We start from the raw sequence: 22,451 nt of genomic DNA on the forward strand, positions 1-22,451 counted from the left end.
ACCTTCTAACCATGTCCCCAATTTTATTAACACCTAATTAAATCTCTTCATTCCTTCACTGTTCATTTTCTAAACTATTTTTTCAAAATCTTAAATATCAATCTCGTGACTGTTATATATTATTTAACTCGATTCCCTGTCACTGTTATATATAATAATAATTAATTAATTTTACTTAAAAAATACTCAAATTTAAACTTATGATGAGTCATGACATTGTTTAAATTAAATAAATTCATTATCATTGACTCAACTTTCAGAGATTGAAAGTAAATTAGTATAATTTAAAAGATATATATTGAGAATTAAAAATTGAATCTGTTAAGTGTAGTTAGAATGTCAGAAGAAAAATCCCTGTAGCAGTAATGTCTTGTAGCATCACTTTTCTCAAATCCTAAATACAACAAAACACAACACAAACACCAAATCATCATCACTCACACACCACACCAGACCACAGTTTCTTTCAAAGGGAATCTCAATCTCAATCTCAACCTCTCCCATGTCCCTAACATTCTCCTTATAAACCTCCAAATCCAACATCAACCTCAAAACCATACCACATAAAACATCATCAACGTTTTCATTTCAACACCTCTCTAGAATCCAAACCTCAAAAACTGCTAAAACCTTGTTCTTCCAATGAACATGTTAGGCCTCAGAGACTTGGTCCTCATAGCTCCAACCCCTTCTCAACTTCATCACCATCAACACCAACACCAACACCAACACCAACACCAGCATCAGCACCAACACCACCCCATTTCAGCAGAACACCATCCCAACCTTGCCTTGCCTTCTCCAGCTTCTCTCAGTGTTGGCCTTGGCATTTTCCCTCTGCTAACCGTTCCACACGCCAATGATGTTCATGATCAGGTTCAGGACTGTGCCAACAACACCACCACCAACAACCACAACACCAACTACTGGAACCTCAAGATGTGTGGTGTCTCAGAAGTGAATTCAACCAGAAAAGGTGTCATGAACGTGGAAGATGAGGCCAGCAACAAGCATGTGATGGAGAGTGAGGAAAGTGGTGAGTTTAGGGTGTGCCAGGATTGTGGCAATAGGGCCAAGAGGGATTGCAGCTACAAGAGGTGCAGGACTTGTTGCAAAGGACGTGGCTTTGATTGCAGCACTCACGTGAAGAGCACGTGGGTTCCAGCCTCTCTCAGACGCAGTGGTGGTAACAGTGGTAGTGATGGTAACGGTGATGGAGATGGTGATGCTGGTGCTTCTAAGAGGCTAAGAACAATAGGGTCATCCAAGAATGTTGCAGCTACTTCTCTTAGTTCAACTTCCAATGCTACCCCATCAAAGAGCTTTAGCTTAGACACTAGCTCATGTCAACAAGGTGATTTCGTTATCTTTTTTTCAAGGATGTTAGATGCAAATGCTATCGATAGACCAGTCAAATACTTATTTAATCAAGATTTTAAATTTCAATAATAATTATAGTTTCTTTTCATACTTTTTGACAGCGTAAAAAAATTACAGACAAATATGATCATTTGATCGCATTTGTGGTCATCGTCGTTCCAAAAAATCCTGATGTTTTCTTAAATCTCGATGTTGTAATTCTAGATATCATGAGAGATACAGATAGATGTAACTGGTTTGATCACAGTTATGGCTGCAGAAATCTCAAAAGCTTTGACAGTATGGCCAGCACGTGTCGTGAAGAATTTTGTATAAATTTTGATTAAAAAGCCTAATCAAACGAGTTAGAAAGTGTTTTGATTAATTATTCTAGTACTTATAGAAACAAGTAAATAAAAGGGTGCAGATTATTTCTGAGGAGCAAGTCAAATGTTGTAAAATTTTGGAATTTGGATGTGTAAGTGGTTGTCTCTGGAATTGCAGATGCTGGTTTCAAGCAATCTTTGCCACGGCATGTGCGTGCACCTGCTGTGTTTAGGTGCCACAGAGTGTCTGCTATTGGGAGTGGTGAAGATGAGATTGCGTACTTGGCCACAGTGCATATCAGTGGCCATGTGTTCAAGGGGTTTCTGTATGATCATGGTGCTGATGCCAGAAATGATGTTCCCAGTGTCTCTGAGCTGCAACTGGGAAACAATGGAAGTGGAAAGAGTAATAATAATAATAATAGGGAATGTTCTTCTGCAATTGGGGTTCCAACCAGTGCTTACCCTGCTTCTGTTTGCTAAGATTTCTTCAAGGTGCAAAATTCTCCTACCTTAAGTATGCTGTTCAAATAATTGCTTCAATGTTTAAGCACTTTTTAAAGAAAACTGGGAAAATTTGATTCAGTTTCTTAAATTATGTTATGTTATTTAGTGTTTTGACTTCAAATGATGAGTTTGATCCTCTTGTTTTTTGTAACTGATAAATTTGATCTCTCACTTTTTAAGCTTACTACAGATAGACAAAATCCAGTAATGTTCATTGAATATCAACATGTGAAAAACAAAAATGAAATTTTCATGTCTGTGAACTGAAACTAGAAACACTTATACTAAGATCACTTTTTATGTTCTGATAATGGTAACTAGTTAAAAAGTCCACCCTGCTGATTATTACTAAACAAAGCTTAGAAAATTCTTGTGTCTCATAACTTTAATGAAACAGTGACAAATTTTCATCAATGAGTTGAGTTATTTGGAGAAGAGTAATCATGAAAACAAGTAGAGAGAGAGAGAAATGGAATTAGCAACTTGTCATGTCCTTGGTTTTTGTTTGAGAATTGAAAAATTGTTCCAAGTTGATTGTTTAGTGAGATTGAATGACATGAAAGGTTAGTCAAATTCAAAGTGAAACTTGGTTGAATCAAGCATAGGAGAAAAGTATGATTGATGAAACTAAAGCAGACTGGTTTTTCATTTGACATTGGTTAGTTTTGTTACAGTGAAAAGTTGGGTTGGAGAGAAGTGTGACTTTAAAAATGGCACTTTGAATGAATGTGCATTGAGAGTGTGTTGCATTTCCACTACCAAATTATCATCTGTGTCTGCATTCATGCGTGTGATAAGGCAAGATTCAACTGCACTTTGTCTGCATATGCATATATTATATTTTCTTAGATCTACCAATCAACATCAACTTTTGTTTTAATGCAACTTTTCTTTTGGACTTTTTACCTTTGGTGTTAACCATAGAACAGGAGAACTTCTCTTATCTCCACTCCTCCATTCTTCTCTTACTAGATTGACAAAGTATTTGATATTTGAATTTATTTTTTCAGAAAAGAAAGCTATACTATTTTTATTTAAAACATTGAAAGAATTAGAATGAGATGTAACATTACTGTTGTTGTTTCTCTTTAATTGTTTGTAGCACTGTTTTCAAAAGGGACAATGACATTTTGTAGAGAATGTGACATCTAGTAGATATAATAATTTTCTTTTGACCATTCATGGCTACAATCCAACAACTAGCAACATCACTATTACATACTTGTTATATTCTTTTTTTCTTACCCTTTCTTATATGACATCTTACCAATGTTTTATTATGTTTATTTCAATTTTAAATCATGATGAAGGAAGAAAATAAAGCAATCATGTCATCACATCATTGTTGTGAGAGTGAAATGCCTTGAAAAGAAAAGAAAAGAGTAAAGACTGAATAAAGTGAAAATTAGGGAATAATGAAAAAGGGACACTAGTGATTTGTTGAAAATTTGCCTTATAATAATTTCTTCATATTGTTATGTCATTTCATTGCTTGCTTTATTCTTCTTATTTTACTTTCTATACTTTTTTGCATGGTCCATTTTATTTCTTAAATTAGGGCTAAAATAATATTTATGAAATTTTATTGGCAAAATGACAGGTGGTGGAGAATCTGGTGTTTTTGCAGGGGAAAGAAACTGACAGTATATGTGGTGTTCTGTAAATTTCTGTTCTAAAGAATGTTTATATATTCATATTATATATAGAGAAGGACCAGGTTTCAATTTCTTGCATCAGAATTCAGACATTTATAATCTTATATTATGTTCAGTGCTAAATCAGAGTTTTATTTTATCTCAATTTTCTTAACAATACATTTTAGGAATTATATTGTAAAAATTCTGTTTTTTCTTAACTTGTATATGATTAATATTTGGAAAAAATAAAAATAAAAGTAGAAGAAGAAATGTATAAAAATAAGGTGATGATAATTAGTAGTTATGGAAAATAATTTCTATTTTACAAGGAATGTAAGATATAGGCGACTATAAGAAAAATATTTGTTAGAAAATAGTGATATTAAAACGGATTATTCCATTTTATTTAATGAATTAAATAAGTTAGTTTATTAGTTTATTTAATCACAAGTTTTTTTTCTTCAATTTAAAAAATAATATTTTTTTTAATTAAAATTTAAATAAAGTTAAATTTAAATATTATTAATAATATAAATTAAAAATAATAAATTGAATGAGTTGGTGGATCAATCAATAAATTTTATAATAAAGTAATATAAATTAAAAAAAATTGAATAAATTGATGAGTTAACTTAGAATTCAAAATTGATTCTTACTAAAATTTTAATATTTTTAAATTCAACATAATTCGAGCTTATAATGAATTAAATTAACTCGTATTCAAACATATTTTTGGTAACATTATAAGATTAAGTTAAATTTAAATTTTATTATTTTAATGTTATTATTTAGAGTTTATTTTAAATGAAATTATTATGACTATCATAATGTCTTTTCTTTATTTTCAGGTTGTATATGCTTGTATTGTAAATTTTATAGCAATTAAACAAATAGGTATAAATATCATAGTATCAAAGGTTAAATTAAATTTAAATTTTATTAAATTATAACTCATGCATATAAAAAAAAGTTGAAAACTCAATACCCTAAAAAGATAGAACATGATAATTACAAAAATCGATTATCCAATATTTAATTAATATTTTATTTATATAATTAATAATAAAATAATTATAGTTATTTTAATAGCATGTATTATTATATTATAACAAAATGAATATTTAAAAAACTTTGATTATGTATCTTCTTGATCCTAAAAGAAATATTTTCATCTTTTTGTTTAAATTAAATAAGTGTGAAATTTATGTTTGACTTTTATTTTTGTTGGATATCAGATTGACTCATATTTCTACTAGGATATATCTAAATATTTATTAAATTATTATTTTTTAAAAACGTTAGCAAAAACTTATAATATTAAAACATCCAAATGTCTGAGACATTTTTTTTTTCTTTTCAATTTCAAATAACAAAAGATAAGTATAATTATAAAAATTTAAAACAAAAAATAACAAATAAGTTAAGAATCTTTTAATAACTTAAAACGAAACCAAAAAATATTTATTCGTTTTGATAATCATCCTCACTTAATTTTTAACAAGTTTGGATAACATATATATAATTGCGAATTTTATCATCTTGAAAGTAAAAACTGCATGATAATCTAAATTTAGAAAATAATGTGTAAAAGAAATATAATTAAATTTTACAAAAAATAAAACATTAAAAAATCGATATATATATAAGATGAAAAAATTGTATTCTATAACAATATTTATTAAAATAAGATAATTATTCTTAATATACGGATTAGTAAAAACATATATTCAATTAAAATATAATGTTAGTTTATTTTCCTTTTCATTTTATCTTTTATCATATTCATTTTTCCTTTTAACATGTTTATTTTAAAAGAAAAAAATAAGAAGAATAAAAGAAAAAATCTAAATACGTTCTCTATTCAAAAAAATTAACTCTCACATGTATATATATATATATATATATATATATATATATATATATATTTCATATCACATATTACGCCATTACAAATTAATACATAAATTGTAGTAAATATTAAATTATAGATTATATTTTCTATTTAATAATGTAATAATAAGTATGATATAAAAATATTAAAAGTTATAATATATTAGACTATTTAATAAAATATATAATTTTATGTATATATAAATGATATTGTTTCTAAAAGTTAATTAAAGTCTTGTAATAGGACCAAATTTACATTAACCTTCATCCTAATCCATTTGATAGAGAGCTTTGAGTTGGAACTTTTTTTTATCCCCTACTTAAGGGGCCTCCTAAAAAGAGGTTTTTTCAAGGATGGGTTAGGGTTGATCCATGGGTCATGGATCAAGTTCATAACTCTACTTGTAGTAGTAGTATTTATGTTTTGGATACTCACAAACAAAGAAGTTATCATCCTACTACTCACAAGGTTAGTAGTCTAGTGACTAAGACCTCTTGGGAATCTCACCTCAAAAATCATTATATTCTATTTGAGTGTGAATAGTTATTAGAGTTCAACATATCTCCTTACTAACATTCCATATGTCAATGCATACATTAAGGTCATCACCAAAAAGAATTTCTCCATAAAATTCCTTCAACACCATCATCATACCTATCCACAACCATATTATCTCCTTAATTAATGATAAACTACATTATAACATACATCAATTCCATCACAAATCTATTTCAAATAGTTGTAGAAGAAAACAGATCCAACATACAAACTTGTGCTTAGATGTGGCACTCAATGCACTACCTTTCGCAAAGAGTGGCGCTCAACAACATTTGCATTAAGGTCAGTATGATTCCTCGGTATGATTCCTCAGTATGATTCCTCCTAATATTTAGATCCTATCAGCAAACTTCAGTATGATTCCTCGGTAACTAATTGAATAGATCACTTGCATTAATGTCAAGACTCTATAATCAACTAGAGCCTTATATCTAATCCTAGCATCTAAAAGAAGAGGAGAATTAGTTGAACCTCAACTTGAAACCAATTCTCACTCAATCCCAAACCAATGAAATAAAATGAGTGATCAGTTCATCTAACAATAGATATAAATTAATTCAAAAACATGTAATAAAAGCATACTTGGATGGATAAAACAATACCAATACAAGAGAGTTCCAAAGGGTTACATATTTGTTTCAACACTTAAAGAGATTTAGCTCCTTATAATAGATGAGAAGAATACAAAGTAACGAAGAGTAATCCTTTTCTATGACCTATAATAATGTTTACTAAATACAAAGGTAAATGTCTAAGAAGATTTCTTAAAGTCTCTTAAAAGAACCTCTCAAAAAGTTCGTCAAAATAGGAGAGTAATTGTTTTTATAAATTGTCCAGGGTAGGGCTTCAATAGTGCACTTGGGGTTCTAGTTGCAAAGGTTTCCTCCCAAGGTAAGTTTGTTTATGTAGCTTAGGCCTCATGCTTTGGTGTTGTAGCCCCTGTGATAACTTCTTTGAGAAGAAGTCTTCATGGCTTAGCCTCACGTTTAGTGTTTGAGGTTTCCTCCTCAGTTACACTAGTGTCATTTTTGTCCATAATTGCTTGAATTTCATTCATTTCCTTTATTTTCCCACTTTGACTCTATGTTAATATCTAAGAGTTACAAAACAAGATAAATTGGGATGATTCATATAAGAATTTAACAAAATCTAAATAAGTGTCAAATTTATCTCAAAATTAACTTACACTGAACACTTATCAAGCGCCTACCAATTTGTTCAATTGCTTAAATTCTGATTTTATAAATCATTACAAAATCAACCAAAAACACTTAAGTATAAAAAAATCATCCAAACCATACAAATCAAATTAGTCTTACAAACCAAACAAATTCATCATACAACCAAATTTTGTTCTCGAAATAAAAGAAATCATCAACATGAAAAACATCAAATTTACCAAACTCGCATACCAAAACAACTAGCTTTCCTTACTTGACCAAATAATTCACAAGACCCTAATAGTGAAACTTTTCACAATTTGTAGAATACTCTATTTATTAATATAAACATCAAAAGAATGATTAGAACATATCATTATGATCACTAATCCATAGAGATTTATATAGATGACTAAAAAAATACATGCAAGTAGAAGGAGACTCACATGTAACAAATAACAAAAATAGATTAAGGAAAATGGCTAAAACTCAACTTATGCAAATGAAGAAACTTATCAGTCAAAATTGAAGAGCTCGCCACAAGAATCAATCCTATTATATTAGTTCTTCAATTAGACAAATAGAGAATAAGAACTCTTAAAGAAAAGTAAAAAACTCTACAAGAATGGTTTTTAGAGAAATATTGTATTTTAAAATAAAAAATTAGTTCATAACAAAGCTATTTATATTAAAACCTTTTAGTATTAAAATAATTGAATCTTATTATTTTTTTAAATGGATATCATTTCTAAAATATTATTTTATAAGTCTTTACATAAATTATAATAAAATAACATAATAAATTAAAATACTTTACTTATATGAATTCTATTTTATTAATTAGTTATTTAAAAAAATCTTAACCTAATTGTTTTTTATCAAATATGTCAAGTCAAATTTGAAAAAACATTAAGCCACAATAAATTTACTCGTAATTATTATTAGCCACTTTTTTTCTCATCAAAAGATAATTTTCCTTAACAACAAGGTACATTCATTTTCATTTGAAGACATTAAGTATGACAAAATGAATTTATATATATATATATATATATATATATATATATATATATATATATATATATATATATATAATAAATTGATTATTAAATAGATCTTTAATTAACTCAACCACCCACTATCTATATTTTCAATCTTGTTGATACATCTTATCCCTTTAAAAGCTTTGATTTCATAACGTAAGAATAGAACATGATACTAGAGTCAGAAAAACAAGGGTTAAATATGTTTTTAGTCCCTATATTTTGGGGCGATTTTAGTTTTAGTCCCTCTTTCAAACTATAGTACAATTTAGTCCTTCAACTTTAGAAAACTCTGGTTTTAGTCCTTTTTACCAAATTTTTTTAACTTTATTTACTGTTTCAAACGCGTTTCTCAGTTAACATTGGAGCAAAAATGTGTCAAACAGTGTAAACAATCCAAATGCTATAATGTAACGTGCTTGAAACAGCAAATAAAGTTTAAAAAATTTGGTAAAAAGGACTAAAACCAGAGTTTTCTAAAGTTGAAGGACTAAATTGTACTATAGTTTGAAAGAGGGACTAAAACCAAAATTGCTCCAAAGTATAGGGACTAAAAACATATTTAACCCGAAAAACAAAACAAAATGGTTATATTCCTGTTATTTCTTTACCATGAAAAAGATAAAGATGAAATTATGCTCACACCTCTCATATTTTTCAAATCACACTGAGATTTCAGTTTTCGAATTCTTTCTATATAAATCTTTCTTCCGTTCTAAAACTATTACATTAACACTTTTTTTTTTACATTATACATGCATTTTTTGAATTTTAAAAGAATTTATACTCACACCACCTTATACAGAAAGTCACTGTAACGGTGGGAAAAAAAGTACAATAATTTGAAAGGAAAAAATAAACTATGATTTACTAAAAAAAAATAAACATAGAACCAGAAATGTTTTAATGCTCTTTTTGTATCAAACATAGCACCTGTCAAATAACGTAGTTATAACTGGTCATTATGTAATGGTCATGGTACTTCATAATTTTTTTAAGTGTACACATCAAATGGTGAAACCAGATTCATTTATATAACCCACAAGAAACTAAAAATGTAATTTGCAGGAAATATTTTCAAGTTTAAAGTATTGACAGAACATGCATATACCAACTTATCCATGCATTCTTCTGTTGTCTTAAAGGATAACAAAATTAGAACTTTTGATGAAATTATTGAAGCAGAAACATCCTCAAAATGATTGCTTAAACCTTTTCATTCATTCATTAAAAGATTCATTCATTAAAAGGGTCACAAAATAATGTTCATAGTATGCAAAAGGGGAACCACTACACAAAAGTAGGTATTACCAATCACATCCCTTGCTAAGGTTGGTACAAGGATGATCCACCACACATTTCTGCACACAAATCTTAATGTCCTTCACTTCTTTTCTGTACATGTTTTTATTCAGAGCTGAAACCCCAGAGGCTCACCTGGGATATTATATATGTAAACAAAAAAGAATAGTTTCCAATGTTGTTTGACCCTTCTTGTTGATTCATTTACAATTGGGAAAAAAAGGCTTCTTGAGTAACTCTGAACAACATTGATCTACACTACAACATACATTAGCTGTGACTATAATTAATATAAAAATCACAAACTGTAAGGGGTGAAGGATGAGCAAATTGCAGAAACATGCAACCCCTTCTGGCTATATTACCACAAAAATACCCTCAACTAGTGTGTTGTAGGTCATTCTGTGCAATGATTATATCAATATGCTGGTTAGTGCAGTAACTGCAATTTCAATGTTTTAGTCCTCTACAAAAACTCTGAAGATGAAATCACGAAACCGTCTAGAGTACAGTCTTGGATCAACAGCAGAGATTGTTGTTGCATCATATTGGAATGCTTTGTAAGCATGCTCAAGCTTTTTACTGATGTCATAGTCTTGTAATATGTCAATGATCCCGAAAAAGATGATGATCTCATATAACTCACCGGTTGGTTGTCCAACTAGCTGAGGGGTGTCACAACTTTTTCGCACTGTCAATTCTGCCTTTGCTGGCATGTTTATACCTAACTGAATCCACCTGAAACATGAACCAAAATGCAAATGTTTTCAGAACATTCAAGCAACCTTTCTTGACTGAAGAGAATATGTGTATGAGGATCTGTCATGGTAAAAACTTGTGCAGCAGTGCAAGATAGTTCATGCTTGATGTTTAAATGCATCAGAGATAATCCTAGTCCAGTTAGAAGCAAATATTTATAGCTTCTAAATCTTCTGACTTGTTTTCTATGAGATATAAAAGTGGTGAAGATAATAATGTTATGTAAATCTTTTGTGCAAGTTTAGGGGCAAGGAAAAAGTGATATATAAGTATCAACAATGGACTTTGAAGTAATGAGTGTTTTTGCATCTGAGTAAAATAGGATTGCTGCATGAATGTTTTTGCATCATCAAAATATAGTAACAGCAAAACAATGCATGCTGCTTTGGTCAAAACTTTCTAACAGAACTCTTGAAAATTCGGAACTTCTGTCATGATGTGATAATGGATTATACCGACTAGGATCTACAACAAGATGATCCACATCCACTCCAGAAAGACGGGGCGCTCCATCATCCATGTTACCATTGCCTGCAATATAAGTTCATGTAATCAGAAAAAGAAAAACTAATGGTGAATATAAAATTAAGAAAAATCCATATAAGACAAGGTATAACCAGTTGGGGTTGTAGAGCCTGGACTGTAACCAGAAGGAGGAGTAACATTGTCACAAGAAGACATTCCTCGAAAGTGAAGACCTACCAACATACTATAATCCATGATCCTCTCCTGTTCCAGAAAGTCACAGTCCTTGTTCACTTGCCTGCACAAAGATATGTTAAAAAACATAGCCATGTTCTACTGACATAACAGCAAATCAAATGTCCTTAATGAAACAAAAAAAAAAAAAATCTGGTGTACTGCAGTTTCCTGCATGTTACACACAATGGATGAGCAAGTGATTAGGTACCTGCAAAATTCTTGAAACCAAGATTTCCGCAACCGAAATATATAATTTAAATCAAGGTCCTTAAGTGTTGTTGTAGGCTCTATTTCTGACTCAGGTTTATCCGTTGTGCGGCCAAAGGTGGAACCTTTCAAGTCAAAGCGCCTATGGATGGCATATTGTGAGCAGAATAGATTTCCCATGATGACAAATCGAACCTGAAATTTATCAAGGTATTCAATTATATACTTTTGCAAGAGTACAAGTCTACACAAACCTCGGTCATTACCTTCTTCTGTGCAGTTCCTGTTAGCTTAACACAGTGGAGACCGAAGAACTTGGTGACTAGAGTATTCTCAAAAGCCCGAACATGTTTGTAGTAACCAGGGAGCATTCTTAAGAAAACCTGCAATCATTTTATATAGTCCTGAATGAAATATTGTTTAGCAGATAATAAAAAGCAACCTTAGTAAATTGTAATGGAGCAACAACTAAAAGCTATCACATCAGAGAGACATGTTGCAATGATAACCAAGTAACTTCAATTTTTTTAAACCAGTTCAAAAACATACGAACTTGGTTCAAAAGGGAACTCACTTTTACTTCTGCTTTCTTCATGGTCTTTATCATGTAGCGGTCATCATTTGTCAAATAAAAAAAGCTTCCACTTTTTCCAGGAGATGAGAGCTCCCGAAGGGCATCATTTCCACATAAAGATATCATGTAATCAGCAGGATCTACTTTGAATAATTTTCTAAGAGCCCTGCAAATATGGATGAAGAAAACCATAATCAACAAGGAATTAGGATGGGTAAAAAATGCTCTAATACAGCAGAGTGACTTTGTGACATAAACTTCCAAGAGCACACTCAACGGGTTAGAAGACTCAGGGTTCATCTAACTCACCAGATTTTGATCAAAAGCTTACCTGAACACAACTGGGCAGTAGTCTTTCCATCTAAACTCACATGAGGAGTGAGGTGGCGTGTGCTTGGATCCTTCTGGTGGAAATTTAGTCCATACTTTTTCTTTAGGATCAAATGCAGAAGACTTCAAATCAAGAGATGTACTTGGAGCAGGTCTTCCAACAGCATGTCTGTGCTATGGCACAAGAAATTAATAACCTCGCAGTTAAAATTAGAATCATGGAAAGAAATTATTGTTTCTCATAATGCCATATTCATCATTGCACCACAACCTTAGGAGATGCAATACAAGGTATCAGTCTACCAATGAAAAGGCCGAATGCTTAACTCATGACAGAGAGGGAGAGAAATGAGTAAATAGACATAATTCCATAGAAAACAACTATGAATATGATCAGTACCTGATACCAAGCTGCAGATTAAGCATGAGGTCATAGTTTTTATGCCCTTTAGAAATAGTCTCTCCCTGTTTCTTTGGAGGCTTCAACCTCAAATTTGGCACTCTTGGAACAGAATTATCACCGTGAGAAGTCCTTGAGCCGTCATGGGAACCATCTTCAGAACTGTAATTGCTAACCCTTGCATCGGCTGAACTCCACCTTGTCCTACCATTCACATCAGTTCCTTTCCTACTCATCTTATCTCCATCCAAAATGTTCAAACTCTTCTGTGAAGGGTAAATTGCCACCTTCTCACAAGCACAAATACTGCACTCCACCAAGTCCACAGAGAACAGCTCCTGAGGATCCCACTCCAAATGGCCGACACAAGAGCCAGAAGGGTAATATGTTCCACTTTGCTCTTTTGAATCTCTACTCCAAACCCCAACATAGAAACTCCCATCACCCCACCTGAATGTGCCATTCCCCCTGGGCAATCCATCTTCCCAAGAACCATCATACCTATTCCCATTGCTCCACATCATGGTGCCATTCCCATAGAACACACCATTCCTCCACTGTCCAATGTAATGGTTCCCATTCTTCCACTGGTACCTCCCATGCCCATTCTGTAATCCCTTCCTCCACTCCCCATCATAGAAGTCCCCGTTGGGGTAGCTCTGAGTTCCCTGGCCATGTCTCAACTCCATCACCCAACAACCCTTATAGGTGTCCCCAGAAGACCCTGTGTAAGTGCCCTTCCCATCCATATAACCACTCTTGAAATCACCCTCGTAGGTGGCACCACTGGGCCAGCTGAACCTTCCTTTCCCCGTGATTGCACCCCTCTGCCATTCCCCAACATACATGCATCCATCTGTCCACAGATACTTTCCCTGGCCATGAGGACCATTCTCCAGCCACTGCCCAGTGTAGAAGTCGCCATTGGGGAGAATCTTCTCAACCTGAGTAACGGAAACCTCACCACCATTCCTTGCATCATCATCATCATCAACATGGGCAACAGACATTGGTGTGAAGATGCTGCTTGCCCTCTTCTTTGGACCTGCTGATTTCCTAACTGCTGCTTCCCAAGCCTTCACAAAACCAGTAAGCTCTTTGTTCATTCTTTTCCAAAAGGCTTCAGCTATGCCCCTCCCACCCTCTCTCTCTCATAGCCCTACAACACCCCCTTTGGCCTCTATTCACCCATCAATGATCATGTGAGGACAAGAAAAGAAAAAAAAAATACCTATTGTGTGTTGTTGTCAATGCACAATGCTGTTCTTCAAAGAAAACATTTTTTTCTGGAGAAGAAGGAGAAAAATTAAACAAAGGGAATGAAGATTGAAAAGAAACCAAAATCCAAAACCCAATGCCAAGTTTGTTTCTTTTCCCCAGATTTTGGTTCCTTATTTGGGTCTGTGAAATGGGTTGTCTTCAGATTTTGAAAGAAACTGGTGCTGTTGGATTGACAGAGAAAGCAAAAAGGTTGGTTGGAACCAGTAACTGGAATTTCTCTTTCTTTTTTTTTTTTCTCTTTTTCCCCCTTTGTCTTTGTTTTTTGTTTTTATGTAAATTTTTCTTTTTTTTTAATTAATCTCCTTTTATTTTGTTTATTTTATTTTACTTTAATTTTTTTGTTGAGTTTCTTTCTTTAGATGGGTGTGGGAACAAAGAGATTGCTCTGATCATTCTCATGAGTCCGAATTTTGCTCCTAAAAGTAATAGCAGACTTGACAAATGGAAGAATGAGAGAAAGAGTGGTGGATAGCATGTCTGTCATTGCCATTTTTAGCAACTTACTCCTAATCTTAGATTTGTCTTTCTTCTTCTTTTCTCACAAAATGTTCAGTTTTACCTTTTAATCCTAATATTATTTTATTTTTATTCTGAAACTATTTATGAAAGACTCTCTTCTTACCTTTCAAAAAGATTATTATCCAAATCTTTCTTTTAACATTACAAAATCCTACTGATGTTTACTGATTTTCCCTGCAGAAAGATATGATTAGATGTTAAACAATGGACTAAATTAGTTTTAATTTTTTTAAATATGTAGTGTGTTTCTAATCTTTAAAAATTAGGAGAAATTACATTACAGTTATTTATGAAGAAACTCTACATTTTTTATATTTTTTAAAAAACAATTTTTACATTCTGTTTAGTCTTTAAATATACAGTCTTTTTTTTTTAATAAATAGTAAGTACACACCCTTTATATATTTAAATAAAGCTATACTTACCTACTTTATTTACAGTTTTAAAATATGAAAACAATAATGATTTAATCATTGTGTATTAAAAACACCATAAAAATCATATTGTTACAATAAATTTTACTATTTCCCATGTGATATTTTGAAAGCAAGAAATTTAATAAAGATGAGATGTGATTGTTGTATCTAGTGTTAAGACATGTGAATGCAGAAACAATTTTTCTTTAGAGTTTTGTTTGACAATAGATAGATACAACTAATTTTATATAAAAAACAAAATGTGAATTTTTAAAGTGTTGCATTGAAGTGCCAATAATAATTTGATGCCTAACCAAAACATTTATTAAGGATATGCATGTTATAACCTACCTACACATATTACAAATACTTCCTCTTTGCTTACACTTTTCAAAACTGTCAATTAAATTTTGTACCAATCTTTCACCAATCATAAAACCTAAATAAGCTATATCAGTTATTACACAAATTTATCTATACAATATTAAACCATATATATAAATATTAAAAAATATAAAATTTTACAACAAGTAATACTCACACAAAACTATTTAACTTTCTATAAACTTAATCGTTTCAAGATATTTAGTTTATAAAAGAAAATTAAATATAACAAAATATATATGCACATTTATTTTTTTGAAAAAGAACTTAGATTAATCTCTTCCATATCTGACTTCAAAACTTATCCTTACATCTACTTAAATGTATAACATAGTCATAACAACTTATCTATCAAAATAAACTATTATAATAAGATAATTGTAAGTTCAAAATAATATATAAATATAAAAATTTGTATTTTTAAAATGATATTAGTTTATAAATAGTAAAATTCGATTATTCTAATATTAAAGGGTTTTAATATAAATAGTTTTGTTACTAATGAGTTCCATTTTTTAAAAACACATCATCTTTTCAAAGACTATTTTTTTAGAGTTCTCGTATTTTTTTCTAATGATTTTTCTTCCTTTTTGTCTGATTGAATAATTGAGTCCAAAATTGGGATGTTACAAAGACGGTTATGTTAGACATATTCAAAGTTTATCATAACTATCTGATGACAATCCTCCTAACTAGGTTGGACCAAAACTAGAAGAACAATTCATGGTAATGGGCTATGGATTAAGGTTTGCGGAAGTTGGTGGATAATAAGCTAAGGATCTCGGTTTTTATTCATTAGTGATGATGGAGGTGGTGTTTAGTGATACACTAAGAAAGGTTAGGCCAACCCTTAGAGGAAGATGGCTAGAAAAGACCACTTGGATTATTCTAGCCTAGGGTGACCTATTAAGAGTAGTATAGCTCAAAATTAGCATCATAACAATACTATAAACCAAAGGTAATTACAAGAGTGGGATACACATCTATTTATAGGTTAACAATGTCTCTAAATTTGTAGAAGCTAGACCTAAAATCCCTACCTTGGCTAACTTGAAGAGCAAGGAGAAAATTCTCTCCAATAGAAGGAGGACATGTGACAAAAATTATTTCCATTAGGAGGAGGCTGTGTGGTCACTACCTATGGAGAATCCTCTCTATCCCTAAGGTGACATGTGACCACTAACTAGGAGGAAAAACTCTCCAAAGGGAGGAGGACACATGGCTTGGATGTTCCACACATCATTGTCCACCAAGCTAGATGAAAACGTTGACCCCTTCGTGAAACTATCTCCTTGGACGTCCCACCGGGATCAACTTTGGGGCATTGGCCCTTTGTTTACTTAAGTGGTCAAAAACCCTATTATACTTAGCCCAAAATAAATCTACACTACTAGGACCATAATACAAAGTCCAAATAAATCCTAGACTACCTGGCCCAAAATACAAGGCCTAAAGTTATTCCTTCTCTAAAAAGCTCCATGATGGTCCAAGATGGCCCAAGAGATAAATTCTTGGTCCATCTTCCACAAATGAATTCAACTCTTCTTTGAAAGTGTTTGGCCATGGCTATGGGGTATGTCATCATTCTTTTCCTGTTGAAAAAGATTTGTCCTCAAATCTTCAAGTTGGCATATGGCAACATCCTCTTCTTCTTGGAGATATTTGTCTTTTCTTCCCTAAGGTCAAATACCATTCTACTTATAACACAAGTTAGTACAAGTGTTAGTAGAATCAGTATACGAAGAATGTAGCTCCAAAGGATTATACACCTTTGATCAAATAAATGATCAAGGTCTTGGTTTTTGGAAGCATTTTCTTTAAAGATATTGTTTTCCCTGTGTTAAATGTGTGTGTTTTTAGAATGACTTCCCATTTCCACACAAGGTTTTATTTGGTCTAATGTTTTCATGTTTCTTGAGGAATATGGTAATAAGACTTTCTTTGTTTTTCCACACAAGCCTTTGGCCCTTAACATAATGACTTTCTTGTTTGGACACTCTTTAGACTTGTGTTGTTTTTCTTAACGCTTAGAACGTTGATTATTAGAAGTGTCTTTATTTTTCTTTTTGTCTTTTTCTTTTTCTATTTTCTTTCTCATTTGTTCTTGATCCTCTTCCACTTGAGANGATGTTAATTATTAGAAGTGTCTTTGTTTTTCTTTTTGTCTTTTTCTTTTTCTATTTTCTTTCTCATTTGTTCTTGATCCTCTTCCACTTGAGANGNTGTGAGAGGATGAAGTACAAACTTTCTTTTATTATGAGTGATGGTTATTTCATTGGTATGACCATTATGCATGAATTCTTTGTCATATAACCAAGGTCTTCCCAACAAAATATGGCAAACAAACATAGGTACTATGTCACACAACACATTATCCTTATAATTGTATATAGATAGCTTAACCAACACTTGGTGATTAACTACCATTTCTTCATCATCATTAGTCCATTGAAGTTGATAAGGTTGGGGATAAGGTAAGATATTTAATGCTAATTTCTAAACCAACCTAGTGCTACAACAATTGTAACACGATCCACTATCCACAACAAGAGAACATGTATTTTCTAAAACTTTGTATCTTATATGCAATATGTTCTCTTTTTGTATTAGTTCTTGAGAACTAGGTTGATTGCGGAGAACTCTTCTTATCATAAGAAGTTCTCCTTCACAAGGATGAACATCTTCTTCCTTGGACACATTATGCTCCCTACTCTCACTCTTACTTTCCTCATCTTGGCTACTATAGACATCATTATCCTTTAAGATCATGGTCCTTTTGGAGGAGCATTGTGATGCAATATGACATCTATCAATACACTTGAAAAATTTAATGTCACTAGTGCGAGTGTGAGATGATATTCCCACCCTTGGTCTATCTTTTTCTTTTTCTTCTCTTATCTCTTTCCCTAGATTCCTAGATGGTTCTTCTTCTACCACTAGTTTACCCTCCTTCTTGTATTCTTTCTTAACACTAGAGTTAGAATGGAGAACTTTCAAACCTTTTTTCAAGAATTGTTGCTCTACCTTTATACAAAGTTGTACCAAGTCATTTCTATTTTGGTAGGGTAATAATTTCACTCTATCTCTAATCTCAATATTGAAACCACTAAGAAACCTAAAGATAATGGTCTCTTCTTCCTCTTTCTACCTTCATCATATTGAGCTCTATCTTTTACCTATAGGTCTCTATACTCATGTCCCTTTGTTGGAGCCTTTGAAGTTTGTCTATTAGCTCCCTTTGATAGTATGAGGGAATATGCCTTCTTCTCATGACACTTTTTAAGTCATTCCAATAGGTGACTTGAAGAAAGTTAGAGAGTCTTCTTTCTCTCACATGACATGCCCTTGGAAACTCAAAAATGGCTAAGGTGACTTTCCTCTCCTCACTTACTTGGTACTCAAAGAATTGTTCCACTTTCATCTCTCAATCTAAGTAAGCTTCAAACCATCTTCTTTCCAATGGAAATGGGGAGGTCTACACTAATCTCTCTTGGAGGATGTTCTCTTTCACGCATTCTATGTGGATGAGGCTAATAGTATTGGTTGGCAAGCTTATTATCCCCCTCATAGTGTGTGAGGTGTTTTGGAGTCCTAGAACTCCTTCTTATATGACTTTTATTCCTACTCTTACTTTTACTTTTTCTTATTTCTTCTTGAGTTTTTCCTTATTTTTCATTAATAACTCTAAGTTCCTCTTCTAATTTAGCAAGATACTCCTCTCTTTCAACTATTTCTTTTTCTTTCAAAAGAGCTTCTTGCTTTTGTCAAATTTTTAGTGACTTTAGTTCTTTGGCCAAGTTTTTCAAAGTTGGTTTGACTTCTTCACTATATCACTACTAATGTGGTAGGAGACACGTTTAGACATCCTTAAAGTTTTCAAAAAGATGTTATGCACAAACAATTACTTAGAATTTTAAAAGGAGTTCCTTAAGAGACTTAATCAGGCAAAAGAGACTAAAGTTCACTTCGAAGAAAGGGAGATGAATTACAATAGATTGCTTAAGAACCAAGCTTTTCCTAGCCAAATTTTACCTTAAGTTCTCTTGCACCAAACTATTCAAAGGGAACTAAAATTGAAATAAAAGCAAACATACACTGAGCTATCATAATTAAAGAAAACAAATAATGTAAGTATGCGGCCTAATGAGCAAGTAAGAAAGAACTTTTGGTTCCTCCAACGTAATCAACTAAAAACACAATTCATTATAGTTTTAGAGGTTCTTGTTAGAAGATGAGATTGAGTACCAAAGACTCCCCAAAAACATCTAATTAACAAGACTGAAACTTACAGTGCAAAAAGAAAAACAAATACAAGTCAAAGAAATACAAACAAATAATTTTTTTCTCCCAAAGTATTTCTTTATTTTCTTCTTGGCTCAAAAATACAAATATATATATATATATATATATATATATATATATATATATATATATATATATATATATATATATATATACCATACATTATATCTAGTAAGAAATATCTATCAATATTTTTTTCAAGATTTGTATTAAGCATTCATTACCAAATACTAACACCAACCCATTTTAGTACTTTAGGTATACAGCCATAAATAATGGCTAGTTTAAAATATGTTTATATCTAGATATTACAATTAATATGTTACTATACATTTTTCTTTTGACTTCTAACCACTTAATGTTTTAGTTTATGTAACTTAGGTCATTAATAAAATTAAGAATATTTGTTACAACATAATTTATTGTGTAGTACACAAATTCAAAAATTTGTTACAATTCATCTCATACTTTTCACTCCATATTATACATTTCTTATTATTCTTAACATATATTTTCACATTATAAAATTTATTTAAATAAAATTAGAAATGAATTAGATATATAATTCAATATTATATTTACATTTATATCAGTGAGGATCTTCAACAAATATTCTAAAAATATCAAAATCTTTATATATAATCATGTTTAAAGGTATAAAAGTTAATACTATATATTAATTTAATATATACGAAAATATGGAAGACAACAAAGATTGATTTGCATTCTCTTGATGGGTGTTCTTAGAAATATCCGGAGTGATAATGATAAATCTAAAACTCACAATAATAAATAATAAATGTATCATAACTTTGTGTTTGATCTATGTAGATGACTTCACATGGTGAAGAAAATAAACATATATCATAATAAATGTAGATTCGACTCTATAAAAATATTTTATGCCTTAACATTTAAAATATTAGTTAAATTCTTATATATGTCAATATAATTTTCTAAGTTATAAAAATATAATCTTAATCTTATTAAGTAACTTGTGATGATATCATGACTTATAACTTGTATTCTAATTTTTTTTTTATGTGATATCAATACTTTTTCTTATGAATATAAAAAAAAAAAAAATTCTTTTGTTTTATCACAATGAAAGTGGAAGCAAATTATTTTTTTAGATAATACACATCTGACATATATTGTTAACTAAGAGAACTTTTATCGAAAAAATATTTTCTTAACAATTTCTTTTTTTATAAGAAACAGCAAGTATTTTTTTTAAAATAAAAGACATTCTTGTATCTGGATAGAATTATTAGAGATGAAAGGATTTCCTTTTGAGTATTCAATGAAAGATGAAAAGGATTATGCTTCGACAATATATAAATAAGTTTACATTTTCAATATAAAATAAATTACATATATACACACTTTTAAAATAATTATCTTAAAATTTATATCAACAATATTAGGCGAAGTGATAGAAACAATTTATACGATTGTTTATTCAGGGTATACAAAATTATGTTTATCTTTTGTATTACTATAATCGTTTTTCTTCATTTTATATAAAAAAAAAAAGTAACTTTTCTACACTATTATTAATATGAAGGTTTAATTGTAAGTTTTCTTACAACTTGTAAAGTGGTGGAGCTAACCTTGTCGTATACCTAATTTTAGAATACAATAACTTTCTCTCTTTTAAAATCTCTTCACTAATATTACAAGAGAAAAATATACTTTTAATAATTAATGTAAAAATAAAATTAATCTTTATTTCATATGATCTGATGATTAAATTTTAAAAATTAATATATAAAATTCTTTTAATTTAATTGTGTTAATGCTTTTATGTTGTAAACAATGTTTAAGTTGGTGTTTGAATTTAAATATTATTCTGAAACATGATTTAACAATTAAAAAAATTAATAATATGATTTAAGAAAATTATATTCATTTATTTTTAAAATTTGAATTTAAAGATAACACATATTTAACCATTTTATCTACATATATAAATGGGGTTTTGTATAAATTTGGATAGTTTAATTTTCTTATTAATATATTTTGTGAATAATTATACTGTTGATATAAGGTATCTATAAATTTTGTTGATAATTAATGGAAATTTGTCAATAATTATTTTGTTTGCTCAAACCATGATTACATACATAAAGCAAGAATTAATTAGGATAGGAGATGGTTAAGTAATTATTGTTGTTTTTTCATTATAGCTAGTAATCATTAATCGGTTTTATATTTTCTTAGAGAACTTTAGTTTTTAAAGGGGAAACAAATTTAAATAAGTTTTTAAAAAGTTACAAATTTTACATTTAGTCTTTAATATCATATTTACTGTTAATAATTTTCAAATTGTTCTTTTACCTTTTGAACTTTTTTTATAATAATATCCCATTATAGTTAACGAATTATATTAATATAAATAATGTATGAAAAGGAAAAAAAACTCCAAAATTAAAAAAATAAATAAATTAAATGTTTAACTATAAAGTTCTCACAGACAAAAACATAATTTAAGCATCAAAAGAACGAGTCAAGAAACATTTGAGCCATTAGGTGTTGGCACATACTATGTAACTTATCATTACATACATGCTTTAAATTGTAAAAAGAATTATGTATAAGATAAACTATATTATAGTATTTAATTAAATTTCAATTTCATCATTAAAAAACATTAAAACCTTCGTATTTGGGACATCATTTCTCTGACAAATTAATATTATATAAAACGCAATAACCTAAGATTCATTTTTTTATTATCGTATAACATGAAAAAATGCACTTGGTAGATTTTTCAACTTCCAAAAACAAGGAC

At 30.4% G+C, this 22,451-nt stretch overlaps 2 protein-coding genes across 2 annotated transcripts; one reads left to right on the plus strand and one right to left on the minus strand.

The window, feature by feature from the left end:
• The first annotated feature begins 386 nt into the window (after window positions 1-386).
• Window positions 387-3,968, plus strand: LOC106779251 (protein LATERAL ROOT PRIMORDIUM 1). The gene is made up of 3 exons (XM_014667328.2): window positions 387-1,354; window positions 1,864-2,180; window positions 3,793-3,968. The coding sequence occupies exons 1-2, from the start codon at window positions 643-645 to the stop codon at window positions 2,166-2,168; spliced, it is 1,017 nt and encodes a 338-aa protein (XP_014522814.1). The 5' UTR covers window positions 387-642; the 3' UTR covers window positions 2,169-2,180; window positions 3,793-3,968.
• A 5,756-nt stretch (window positions 3,969-9,724) lies between these two features.
• Window positions 9,725-14,286, minus strand: LOC106779250 (phosphatidylinositol 4-phosphate 5-kinase 6). Its single transcript, XM_014667326.2, has 8 exons — window positions 12,756-14,286; window positions 12,357-12,524; window positions 12,026-12,191; window positions 11,718-11,834; window positions 11,453-11,646; window positions 11,160-11,305; window positions 10,998-11,073; window positions 9,725-10,521 (listed from the first exon to the last, which is right to left on the minus strand). Exons 1-8 carry the CDS (start codon window positions 13,859-13,861, stop codon window positions 10,242-10,244), a joined length of 2,253 nt encoding a protein of 750 aa, XP_014522812.1. The 5' UTR covers window positions 13,862-14,286; the 3' UTR covers window positions 9,725-10,241.
• Between the last annotated feature and the right edge of the window lie 8,165 nt (window positions 14,287-22,451).

Source organism: Vigna radiata, unplaced genomic scaffold, assembly GCF_000741045.1.
Source record: "Vigna radiata var. radiata cultivar VC1973A unplaced genomic scaffold, Vradiata_ver6 scaffold_198, whole genome shotgun sequence".
In the NCBI taxonomy this organism is placed as follows: domain Eukaryota; kingdom Viridiplantae; phylum Streptophyta; class Magnoliopsida; order Fabales; family Fabaceae; genus Vigna; species Vigna radiata.

Bases quoted from the DNA above. Each gene is read 5' to 3' on its own strand.
- LOC106779251 (XM_014667328.2), top strand. From the start codon at position 643: ATGAACATGTTAGGCCTCAGAGACTTGGTCCTCATAGCTCCAACCCCT. The intron at 1,355-1,863 runs GTGATTTCGTTA...CTGGAATTGCAG, and splicing joins CACTAGCTCATGTCAACAAG to ATGCTGGTTTCAAGCAATCT.
- LOC106779250 (XM_014667326.2), bottom strand. From the start codon at position 13,861: ATGAACAAAGAGCTTACTGGTTTTGTGAAGGCTTGGGAAGCAGCAGTT. The intron at 11,306-11,452 runs GTACCTAATCAC...ATCTTTGTGCAG, and splicing joins TGGTTTCAAGAATTTTGCAG to GCAAGTGAACAAGGACTGTG. The intron at 11,074-11,159 runs GTTATACCTTGT...CTTATATTGCAG, and splicing joins AGGCTCTACAACCCCAACTG to GCAATGGTAACATGGATGAT.